Source organism: Microcebus murinus, chromosome 12, assembly GCF_040939455.1.
Source record: "Microcebus murinus isolate Inina chromosome 12, M.murinus_Inina_mat1.0, whole genome shotgun sequence".
NCBI classification, from domain to species: Eukaryota; Metazoa; Chordata; class Mammalia; order Primates; family Cheirogaleidae; genus Microcebus; species Microcebus murinus.
The window spans coordinates 3,672,563-3,685,476 of NC_134115.1; the positions used below are offsets into that span (position 1 = coordinate 3,672,563).

The 12,914-nt window shown below is 39.3% G+C and overlaps 1 protein-coding gene across 1 annotated transcript; it reads left to right on the forward strand.

Annotated features, from left to right (window-relative positions):
* The first annotated feature begins 3,676 nt into the window (after positions 1-3,676).
* Positions 3,677-11,660, forward strand: LOC105876196 (mitochondrial import receptor subunit TOM20 homolog). The gene is made up of 2 exons (XM_076009211.1): positions 3,677-3,742; positions 10,748-11,660. Exons 1-2 carry the CDS (start codon positions 3,677-3,679, stop codon positions 11,192-11,194), a joined length of 513 nt encoding a protein of 170 aa, XP_075865326.1. The 3' UTR covers positions 11,195-11,660.
* Positions 11,661-12,914: the final 1,254 nt, after the last annotated feature.

Below are 12,914 nucleotides of genomic sequence, written 5' to 3' on the forward strand. Positions count from 1 at the left end.
GGCTAGGATTAACTGGTGTAAGCCTCCATGCCGGGCCTTCTAATGAGTGTTTTTAGTGGTTCTTCAAAGTGACTTGCTTGGTACATAACAGAACATCCCAGAATATAATGGCTTAAAATAACCACCATTTTTTACATCTCATGATTTTGTGTCTCGGGAACTTGGACGATAGTCACCTTGGTGACTCTTCCACTGTTATGGCATGGATCAGGCTCAATATTTATTTGGTACATCACTGGTGCCCATTCTTAGGGCTCTCACCTGGAAGCCTTGCTTTGAGAGAGGCCCCCTCCTCAGACTCCTCATCATTGGCTCCTCCCCAGGCCCCAGGCGTCCTGCATCATCTCGCTGTTGAAATCTCACTTCCCTTCTCTCAGCTCCTCATGAGCAGAACCTCTGATGGTGGAGCTGGCTCTCTCTCCCAGAACACAGGTCTGGAGGAAACATTTATGCAGCTTTGGGCCTGGTGATTTTCCCAGTGCAACCATGTCCCCCTGCCTCGCCCATCATTCACTCTCTAGAGAACTTCTCTGACTCTAGATCTTCCAGGCTGCAGTCAGGCACTGACTGCAAGAAATCATTCAGCTAGTAGGAAGAGGCAAGCACTGTCCCTTATCTGGCCTGGGAGGAAAGGAACCACAGCCTTGCTCTAAAATTTCTCTCACCCTGTGTTCTCTCCTGTTTCAGCATGCCCAGCCTCTTTTATTGAGCAAATGGTAAGCTTATCAAGAAACATGGTCCTAGCACACCAATTTTGCAGCTCTTTTATCTTGGCTTTGCTTTGAAATGACTCATCTATTGTCTTCATGCCTCTGCAAAAGCAGAGATTAGAAGATTCCCATTTGGTTTTTATTAGTATTTTTAAAGATTATGTGCATGGTTGCTTCAATAAAATTAGAACTAATAAGGGAAAATGTAGCTTTGTTATATAGCGGGGTTAATACAGGAACATTTGGGCTACATAAATGCATAATGCTTTTCATACCCACCTTAGCTAGCACTGAACACACATGGTGGGGGTGCACTGGGCATATTCCATAAATACAGTACAGGGTAAGTTTATATGTAGCCTTTGGAGCAGGACAAACCTGGGTGGGATTATTTTGTCTCACACTACTGGCTTTGCGATTCCAGATCCTGCAATTTATTTTAACTTTCTCAGCCTCACTTTTTCAGATGTAAAATTGAAAAAATATTTTATGATTCATAAGGATTACAGAAGACAGATATGCTGAGTATATAGTGCTTGATGCTTTCTCCTAAATGGGGCAATAATAATAATTAGTGATCATAATTTTTTATACATTATCAATTAGAAACTGCTTTCAAAATATTTCTCTCAAAATTAGCTTCTTTCAAATGCAGCCAAGTTATTTCCTCACATTATGCATGAAACCTCGCTGTCAGTCATTTTATCACTTTGCAGAGTTAAGTTTGTGTTGAGTTGCCCAATCTATCTATCAAACTTGTTTCATTTATACTTTTAACTGTATCATTTCAATAGTGGAAGTGTTTGAGGATAACCTGTCTTTGAGAGAAATGATGCAGCTTTTCAACATTAAAAGGTCACAAACTAGCAACATTAGTTCAACCTGTTTAATTTTCCAAACCTCACAGCCAAGAAAAAGCCCAGTTCCACGATTCGTTAGCAGGTCACAAAACACAAGGAAGCAGTAAAGACCCACACAGTGAAAGCAGCCGTGGTTTTGCCTCCAGTGTCTTCACGTCCACCCGGGAGAACACGCTGCGTTCGCGGAATGTGAAATCGCCAGAGTGTGGACAAGTCCTCCCATAGTGCAAAGTCAAATAGCCTGTGCAGGCCTCAGTTTCCTTCCCTGCAAGGGGGGGTTGGGGCTGTAGAAGACCCGTGAGTTCAAATATGGGCCATTCATTCAGTTATTACTTTTTGATTCATCTATTCACTCAGCCAAGCGAGATTGGCGCCAGCATGGCCTCGTGGAAGGGCTGGGCCCTGACACACACAGACCCGAATTTCCATTCCGGCTCTCCCACGTAGTAGCCGGCTAACTGTGACAGGGCATCACGTTTTCATTCTGAGCCTCAGTTTCCTTTTATTTCAGTTGAGACACTATTGTTCCGGTGCTGCTAAGAGCACTGTGTGATACCAGTGGTTCCCACTGGAGGCCATTCCACCTCTGGGGGGAAGTCTGGAAATTTACTGGGCATTTAGAGAGCAAGGACTGGGATCTAGTCATCCTACCACATCTAGAATCCTTCAAATCTAGAATCCACCTTTCTATACCCTAGAAAACCGTGCTGTGTCCCAGATTCCTTTTGGATGTTTCAGTTAAAATTAAGAGCCTAGCCTGAGTTTACTGCTAAGTAGGATGCTTTTATGTGATTGTGCTATGCATTGAATTTCCACAAATGGATCTACCATATAAATTAAGGAGAAAGTACACAGTCCTTTGGTACTTTACTGAGAGTTGTTCGTCATTTTGGAAAAGTGTGCTGCCATCAAGAATTTTATTGCTGGTTTTTGAGTCCTCAGTAAAGCACATTTTATCACTCTGTAGCTGTCCTGTTTAAAGTGACTTTACACATTTATTAGCATTTATTTTAGCATTTATTTTAAAATGTTAACTATAAGGCTAAATTGCCAAACAATGTTCAGTTAGATATTTAATATTGATTTTATTCTAATATTTATTCTGCCAAAACAGAGCAAAAACATAAATTAGGCAAACATTGTCCAAAAGAACATACCAATAGAGAGAGATGCCAAGTACATATTGTACCTCCAAGGAATAAGGAAATGGTTGTAAAAGAATAATAATGTAACTGAAATATTGATGGCATTTTTGGATCAGAAGGAAAATTTATCACTGCTTCTTAAATAAAATCATTATAAAAACTAATGTAAAATATGGCAAACTACACAATACTAGAGAAAATTATCTTCCTACCTGTATGAGTGATTATTAATACTAAAGTGGAAAGAAATTCAAGAAAAGTATCTATTTTTTCTTTTTCACCAAGTAATTTCCATGTTGCAGAAGAATTTTGAGGTGGGGGAAGATTTCAGGTACAACTGTATCATGCACTGCAGTTCAGTAAATATTCATTGTAGGTGAAGAAACGTCTCAGGTGATGATGAAGATTTCCTGTTTGCATCTATTAAATTTGTAAGAAACGAAGAGTCATAGAGCAAATGTTAGTTTCAAAATGACTGACAGTGGATACGAATAAACTTCCTTACACGAAACCCTTAACGTTCCTAGAAAGCAGGTTGTTTCCCAGAGCCTTCGCTGGGCCGCGGAGGGAGCCGCGGCTGCGCTAGTCAGTGCGCAGGTGCAGGCGCAGGCGCAGGCAGGCGCAGGCGCAGGCGCAGGCAGGCGCAGGCGCAGGCGCAGGCAGGCGCAGGCGCAGGCGCAGGCAGGCGCAGGCGCAGGCGCAGGCAGGCGCAGGCGCAGGCAGGCGCAGGCGCAGGCAGGCGCAGGCGCAGGCAGGCGCAGGCGCAGGCAGGCGCAGGCGCAGGCAGGCGCAGGCGCAGGCAGGCGCAGGCGCAGGCAGGCGCAGGCGCAGGCAGGCGCAGGCGCGGGCTGTGGGGCGCCGCGAAGGTGCTTCAGCAATTGCTTGTCTCATGCTCCACACGGGTGCCACGGTCACGGGAAAGGTCACACACCGCAGTGGTGCTGTTACTGCTCCTGGCGACATGGGCAGTGCTTCCCTGGATTATAGATTATTCTGTGAACTGTGCAGTGACTGTGAAGAAGTGTCTGTATGTCTTGTTCTGAACAACAAAAGAAGTAGCTCTGCTACGGAGAATGTTTTTTAAAAGTTGTTACTTTTCGATGCTATTAAATAACTTTTAGATTTATTCACTGAAAAAGTATATGCTGAAACTGAAATATTAAATATGGGATATATTTTTCAGACTTATTTAAAATGCTAAATGGATCCTTTCTAAGTTGTAATGATATTAAATAATTGAAAAGGGGTTATCAATAACTATATTATATATAACCTCACTGTCTGAAACTTGGATACGTATGCACATACAGGTTCTAGTTTTGAAATATATTGCTCACAATTAGATACTATTTGAAATGTATAAAAAATTGATTTAAAGATGTCTGTCAACTTGATATACCAGATCTGGTTACTAATCCATTTAAAGTGGTGGAAGAATATGTTAACAATTTGCAGGAAGTTAAATCAGTGACTTTGAGACCAAAATATCTTTTAACTGGTATAGTTAGAAAAGATTTAACACTTAAGATTTTCACACCCACTCATTTGGAATGAAGCTAAATTACTTATTTAGCCCCATTTTCCACTCTGTATTTTGTTAAAGATAGTTTCAGTGTAATAGGGTGGTTACTAAAAAAAAGCAGTAGAACCAATTCCAAAATCTAAGAGGAGATCTGAGAGTCCCTTTAAGAGATGTAGGGTAAATATTACCAAGTTACTGGAAACACATGAAACATGGGGATCTCAGTGGATTTCATTGATGCACCTTGCTTTAAAAGTATTTCACATTATTTTTTATTTTTTGTGCATGCAATACACACACACACACAGAGTTGTATAGCACAATCACAGGAAATGTGTGTTGTGAAAAGTGCATATTGCATCAAGTTAGGGCTTGCACTGTTTCTCAGTCCTCTGACCTGTCCTCCAGGCCTTCCATATTATCTCTTCATATACCCTTTGTTGACTATTCATTTTTCCTATACTCCCTGTCTCTGACTGAGGGACGTGGTCCCCATAGTGTGAACACAAAGCAGGATAAATAAAGAAATACACTTAGGTTATCTTAGTTGAACACCAAAGACAAACAGCAAGTCTTGAAGTATAACAATACCTTTCAAATGGAGAAACAAAGGTAAGAATTACAGCAGAGTTCTCATCAAGGACTATGCAAGCAAGAATAGAGTAGACTGAACTACATGAAGTTTTCAAATTTTCCTTCAACAGCCTAGAATTCTATATTTAGAAAACATTTCCTTCCAATGGAAGGAGAGAGTGCCATCAGTAATATGGTGGGGGAAGAGGTCCCAGGTCTTAGTTCCCTCACAGAAACACCAACTTAGTCAGCACCCATAGATGGGAGTGCCTTTGTGAGAATCTGGGGGCTCAGGCATGGGGTAGCAGTATCAAAGTGGAGCACAAAAGCTGCATCAATAAGGGTAAGAGAGACAGGTTTTTGTTTTTGTTTTGAGACAGAGTCTTGTTTTGTTACCCTGGGTAGAGTGTAGTGGCTTCATCAGAGCTCACTGCAACCTCAAATTCCTCCTAGGCTCAAGCAATCCTATTGCCTCAGCCTCCTGAGTAGATGGGACTACAGACAAGCACCACCACACGGGCTAATTTTTGTATTTTTTGTAGAGAGAAGGATCTTACTTTTGATCAGGCTAGTCTCAAAACTCCTGAGTTCAAGCAATCCTCCTGCCTCAGCCTCTCAGAGTGCCAGGATTACAAGCATGAGCCTCTCTGTGCCTGGCCAAGAGGAACAGTTTACTCTGCCTGTACTGCCTCTCCCCCAGGATGATACAGCCCTTTTGGCCTTTGATTTGTCAAACAGGGGAAAGAGATACAGAGGCTGACATTCAATGTTCCCAGCATTTTGTGGCACTAACTCAGAGGCCTACTTCTGTCTTGCCTCATTTGGAACACTTGGGGAATTGGTGTGGCCAGACTACCTGGGAACAGCCAGTAATGTGGACAAGGGACAGGGGTTCACAGTGATGGTGTGCAGATCTTAGCAGTAGCTCCACAACTCCATCAGTGACATCACCGAATAAAGGCCCACTCTAAGGGCCTTGCTCAGATGGAGGAAACATATAAACCAACTTCACCTGACCATGGAGCTCCTGTAACTGGCCCTATCCAATGGCAGAATCCAGTAAGTGTACCCAGTCAGCCAGAGGGTCCAGACAGCATACTTTGGAAAAACTGCAGAGCCTAGCCACAAATCCTACCCTGACCAGGAGCCCAAACAGCAGCTCCACCAAGATCAAACCACCAGCATCATGCCCCACCCACCACAGACACTGCCATCTCACTTTCACAGAACAAAGGCTGGACTAATTGGTGAAGGCTTTTCCCTGCTGAAGCCAATCTTTAAACACTGGAGGAAGTGACTACTTTCTCAAATATGAGACACCAATGAAAGGATACAAAGGTCAGGAAGAATCAGGGAAACTTAAGATCACCCAAAGAAACTAATAAACTTTCATTATGCATTGGAGAACTATAAGCTGCCTCAGCAAGAATTCAAAATACTTATTTTAAATAAACTCAGTGAACTTCAAGAGATAACAGGCACAAAACCAAACAATATCGAGAAAACAATATATAAACAAAATCGGATGTTCAACAGTATAAAATAAACAAATAAAAAAACCCAGACATCCGAGAGCTGAAAAATACAATGACTGAATTGAAAAATATGATATCAATCTTCAACAGCAGACTCAATCAAACAAAAGAAACAGTGAATTTAAAGACAAGTCATTTGAAATTATCCAATCAAAGAAGCATAGAGAATCAAAGTGAAGAAAGCCTAGGTGAATATGGGACACCATCAAGTGAAACCACATGAAACCTCTACATATTATGAGATTTTCAGAAGAAAAAGGAAAGAATAAAGACGCAGAAAGTCTATTTAAAGAAATAATGACTGGAAACTTCCCAAAACTGGGGAGGGAAATGGATATCCAGATTCATGAAACACAAAAATGTCTATGTACCTGAAACCTGAATAGGCCTACACCAAGACCCATTGTAATTAATTTGTCAAAAGTCTAAGACAAAGAGAAATTTTGAAAGCAGGAAGAGGAATGCAACTGGACACACATAAGAGAACTTACATAAAACTATCTATGGATGTCTCAACACAAACCTTGAAAGCCAGGAAGAAGTGGAATAATAAATTCAAGTACTTACAGAAAAAAAACCTGGCAACCAAAAATACTGTACCTGTGCAAAATAATCCTTCCAAAATAAATGAGTGGTAAAATCTGTGCCAGATAACCAAAAACTTAGGGAATTGGTTACCAGTAGACCTGCTTTCCAAAAAGTGCTAAAGGGAGCTCTTCTAATTGAAATTTAAAAAAATATTAAATAACAACACAAAAGCTTATTAGGACATAAATTTCACTGGTAAAGATAAATATGTAGACAAACACAGAATATCATAATAATTTAATTGCTGTTCATAAATCACTTTTAACACTATAACAGTTAAAAGAAAAAAAGTATTAAGAATAACTGTAACCCCCCCAAACTTCTTCATGAATACACAATATAAAAAGAAAGAAAATCTGACATCAATAATATAAGTATGGGGGAGGGAGTAAAACTGTGTAGTTTTTGTATGACATTGAGGGTAAGTTTTTATCAGCTTCAAAGAGACTGTTATAACTATATGAGAAAAAAAGCCTGTAGTAGACACACAAACATAAAGAGAAAAGAATCAAAGCATAGCACTAAAACGTGCATTAAACCACAAGGAAAGACAGCGAGAGAAAAAGAGAGGAATAAGAGAACTAAAAACCAGATTAAAAAAAACAATTAACAAATGACAATAGTAAGTCCTCACCTATCAATAATCGCTGTACATGTAGATGGATTAAACTCACAAGTCAAAAGATCTGGAGTGTCTGACTGCATAAAAAAAGCAAAACTCAACTGTACGCAGTCTACAAGAGACTCACTTTAGATTTAAGGACCCACAAAACCTTAAGTGAAGGGATAGAAAAATATAACCCATGCAAATAGTAACCAATAGAGAACAGACATTGCTATACTAATAGCAGACAAAATAGGCTTTACATCAAAAGTGCCATAAGAAACAGAAAAGATCATTACACAAACATAAAAGGATCAATTCAACAGGAAGATATAACAGTTGTAAATATATACATATCGAAAATCAATGTACCAAAATATATAAAGCAAACATTGACAGATATGAAGGGTGAAGTAGACAGTAGTACAATAAAAGTAGAAGACTTCAATACCCTACTTTTAATAATGGATCTAACATTCAGACAGACATTTAATAAGGAAACAGCAGACTTGAAAAATACTATAAGCCATATGGATCTAAAAGACAGAACATCCACCCAACAGCAGCAGAATACACATTCTTTTCAAGTGAACACAGAACATTATCTAGGATAAATTGCATGCTAGGTCACAAAATAAATCTTAAGAAGATTGAAATCATTCTAAGTATTTTTTATGAGTGCAATGGAATAAAAATATAAAACAATAGCAAAAGGGAATCAGGAAAAATCACAAACACATGGAAATTAAACAACATGCTCTTAAGCAATCATTGGGTCAAAGAAGAATTAAATTGGTGGCAGATGGTAGGTGTCAGATTTCTTATGTTAGAGTAGGAAGTTACAGACAAGCAAAGAGAGGAGGCTAGAATGTGATCATGCATTAGAGTTGGGGACATCAATATGAATTCAGAGTTAGCTTAATATACAAACAATGGATACAGATAGAAACATATATACATGCATGTACATACATTGGCACACATTGCATATACACACTCCTCCTTGCTCTGTCAACTGAGAATGACCAGAAGCAATGACATTTCTGTAGCAATTTAGAAACCATTCCCCAGGGAAGGGGACCAGAACTCCTTGGAGAAATTGCTGACTCAAAGGCTGAGAAAGGGAGTATATAAGATGTTCCTAGAGCATCTCATGGTGCCAAAAAGTAAGGAAATATTCCCCTGAATTCCAACAGTGGGTCATGTCTAAGAGACACAGGCACAAACTGAAAGAATTTCCAATGGTCAAAAGTGGAAAATTTTGATCAATAATATAAATAATGTATTAATTATAACCCAAGGTTTAAAATAAATATCTATGGGTCAATACTGTACTTAATTAATTAATTATATATCTCAATGATTAAATAAATAAATGGAGAAAAGAGATTCTGTACTAGAAAAAATATTCTGCACTATTCCCTAATGCAGAATAAATGCAAATTATTTGTGTAGCTATCTCACTTTCAAGGAGGTGGAGCTCCCCACCCCCTATGTATAGGCTGTAACATGGTGACTTCTTTTCCAAAGAGTACTGTGGAAAGTGGGAGAAAAGTCACATCACAGTGGAGAAAGCTGACAAATCCTACTTGAGCCAGGTGATCAAGGTCAACATCAACAGCAGAAGTCATGTTGACAGTAGGTACCCTTGGTAGGATGTGTTGAGAATGGCACTTTGCTTCTGTGGTTTTCCTTCCAAAGATTAAAAACACCAGTCTAATCATGAGAAAAACTTTAGACAAACTATAATTGAGGTACATTTTACAAAATATCTGACCATTACTTCTGAAAACTGCCAAGGTCATCAAAACCAGAAAAAGTCTAAAAATTATCATAGCCAAGAGGGGCCTAAGGAGACATGATGACTAAAGGTAATGTACATTTTTGGTTGAAAATCTGGAACAGTAAAAAGGACATTAGATTTTTAAAAAATCTGAATATAGGGCCAAGCAACGTATACCTTCCATTATTGACTTATGACCTTGTGTGTAATTCTTGTCTCCATGAATGTATAAAACCAAACTGCAACCTGCTTACTGTGAGCACATTTTCTCAGCACCTCTTGGAAACATTGCTCAGACCGTCAGACATGCACACTCAGGTCAGAATAAAGCTCCTTAAATTAAAAAGAAATCTGAATATAGTATGTACTTTAGTTAATAATATCATTTCATTAATTGTGATAGATCCTTTCTAATGGAATATGTCAACAACATGTGAAACTGGGTGTGGGGTATGTGGAAATTCTCTTTATATCTGTGATGATTACATTTATGTGTCAACTAGGCTAGGGTTAGTTATGCAATAAAACACTAATCTAGGTGTTTCTGTAAAGGTATTTTAGACATGTGGTCAACATCTACAATCAGTTGACTTTAAGTAAAGAGATTATTCTCTACTATGTGGATAGGCATCATTCAATCAGTTGGAAGGCCTTAAAAGCAAAACTGACTTTTCCCTGAAGAAATCTGCCTCACGACTGAAGCATCAACTGCTACGCAGGAGTTTCCACCCTCCTTACTATCCAGATTGTGGACATGCCAGCCCCCACAATCAGGTGAGCCAATGCCTTGAAATAAATCTTTTTATAGACAGACAGGTAGATGATGACAGGTGAGAGAGAGAGAGAGAAAGAAAGAAAGAGACAGAGAGACAGATATGATTCTATTTTTCTGGAGAGCCCTGCCTGATACATTGTCTTCACCACCTTTCCCTAAATGTCAAACTATTGTAAAATAAAAAGTTTACTTTAAATATCTATCATTACAAATTATATTTTTAAAAATCTTATTGATTACCATTGGTAATTATCAAGTTACTAACTCATTGTTCTAAACATTTAAAAATAATTGGAAACATTTATTTTATTTTTCAAAGTAGCCAACTATTACTGAATAAAAGGGTTTATTTGTACAAATTTCAAGTAATAAATACAGAAGTAAAAATAAAATTATAAAATCAGCAGTTTGCAAGGACTGATTGATATGAAATTCATATTGGAAAGATCAGACTGACACCATCTAAATGTCTGGCATCATCTTAGCATCACTAGAAGTGAGACAGTAAAACATTAAAAAATTAAAAATTAAAAAATTAGGTCCCAGGCTGGCGGGCGTCGGGGCCTGAGCGGCTCTGTCCGCTCTGAGGAGGGTTCGCGACCACTCGCCTCTTCGCTGTCCCCGCCGCCACCGTCTGCACTCCGTGCTCTAGGGAGGAAGAGAAGATGGCGGCCGGAACAGCGCCACCGCCGGTGTCTGCCGGGCCCTTTTCATCGGGTATTGCATTTACTTCGACCGCAAGGGACGGAGTGACCCCAACTTCAAGAACAGGCTTCGAGAGCGAAGAAAGAAACAGAAGCTTGCCAAGGAGACAGCTGGACTTTCCAAGTTACCAGATCTTAAAGATGCTGAGGCTGTTCAGAAATTCTTCCTTGAAGAAATACAGCTTGGTGAAGAGTCACTAGCTCAAGGTGAATGTGAGAAGGGTGTGGACCGTCCCACGAATGCAATTGCTGTGTGTGGACAGCCACAGCAGTTGCTACAGGTGTTACAGCAAACTCTTCCACCACCAGTGTTCCAGATGCTTCTGACTAAGCTCCCGACAATTAGTCAGAGAATTGTAAGCGCTCAGAGCTTGGCTGAAGATGATGTGGAATGAGAAACAAATGTCAACGTAATAAAATCTCAGTTAAAAATACTTTAAAAATTCTTAACTCGGAAGTTGAGCAGCTCTGGGGGAATAAGGGCAAATATGCTTATGACAGACTATCCTACACTGAAATCTACCAAAGTTCTTGTTTACTCTGTGTAGATCCATTTGTCACTTTTATTTATTTTTCCCAGTGAAAAGTGTATTTTGATAGAGAGCTTTTCATTTTATAAATACACTACGAGTTACTGAAATACCATGGATTTTGTTTATTTCTTAAACATGCAATTAAAATGTATATGTAACAGAGCATTATTAAAAATACCCAGTGCTCAGTTTTGAAAGAGGCAAAAAAAAAAGTGTAAGAGAAAGCTGAAGAATGCACATTTTTAAAGCTTGTACATTTTGCTATAAACCAGAAAGTTACACAGAGACTTGTTTTATGGAAACTGAGCATTAAAATTTTTGAGTGATCTTTTCTTTCCATTTAATCTCTTAAACATAAATTTGTAAGGTGTGTTGCTGTGCTGTATTAACAACTTCACCCCATTCCCCTGCCCCCATATATCAGTCTTGCAATGCTTCGTTTAAATCAGTGGTCTTAATGTGTTCTGGGTATTTATCTCCTTGTATTTTAAATATATGTAGTTGCAAATGGCACCAGGAATTAGATCTATGTACGACCCCCTTCTGGCCATGTGGACTTCACCAGTTCACATCTGCTCACTTTCCTCACTGTATTAAATGAGGGAATCAGGCTGCTAATCTCTGAGGCATACCTTTTATCTTCTCGTTTTGGCCGAGATGTTTAGCATCTTTAACTCCACCTTTCCCTGCTTCCCCTGAGGAGTGTGTGTGGGCAGCTAGGCCTTGCATATTTTTATTTTCTGAATTTTGCATGCTTGCCTGACTTAGTAGTTCTGAATTAATCTCTTTTTTAACGGTATAACTATATTGTTGATTTTCGCTGAAATTATGTGTTTCTGTCACTGCCCTGTAAATTAATCTTTAACCTTTAAGGTAACTGGGATGATCTTGTAAAAATGTTTCTTTCTTTTTATCTTCAACGTACTTCCTTAATCCTATTTCAACTTGATTAATATATCTTATTAAACGACCAGAATGAGGTGTAACCTTGTGACTGAAGACTCGAAAAGAATGGAGCTATCTGCAGTCTCAGATTCAGTTTCAGAACTGAGGGTGAGGATCCTTGGTACTTAGGCATCTGTTGAAGTGAGCAGAATTTCTCATCGTACAGATTGCCTTTCTTCTGACTAATAATCTGGAGAGATCCCAAAGACTTCCTGTATACTAGGCATTTTATTTTGGTTTACAGATTTTTCTTAACCATTATTAATACCTTGGGTTTCTTGTGGCGTAGTGGAAAGAGTTAGGAATACAGTTCTAGTTTCTGCTTCTGGTTAGCAGTGCACAGCCTTGGGCAAGTCGTCTAAACATCTCTGAACTAAAATAAGAGCATTAGATTAGGTGGCACACATTTGAGGACTCTTTCAAGTTTTGTGATCCTGAAGGCTTAAACAGTACTTTTTTGAAGGTGACATGCAATATGCTTTGGTGGGGCATTGGGGGAGTGACCTGTACAAACATGCGAGTTAGTCAGTTTTACTAAGATCCCAAATCCAAAGCCATGCATGGTGGTTGATCAGTAACCAGGCAGCTAAGAAACGGTCTTCTGCACTAGCCCAGACAGATAGATAGCGGAGTAGTC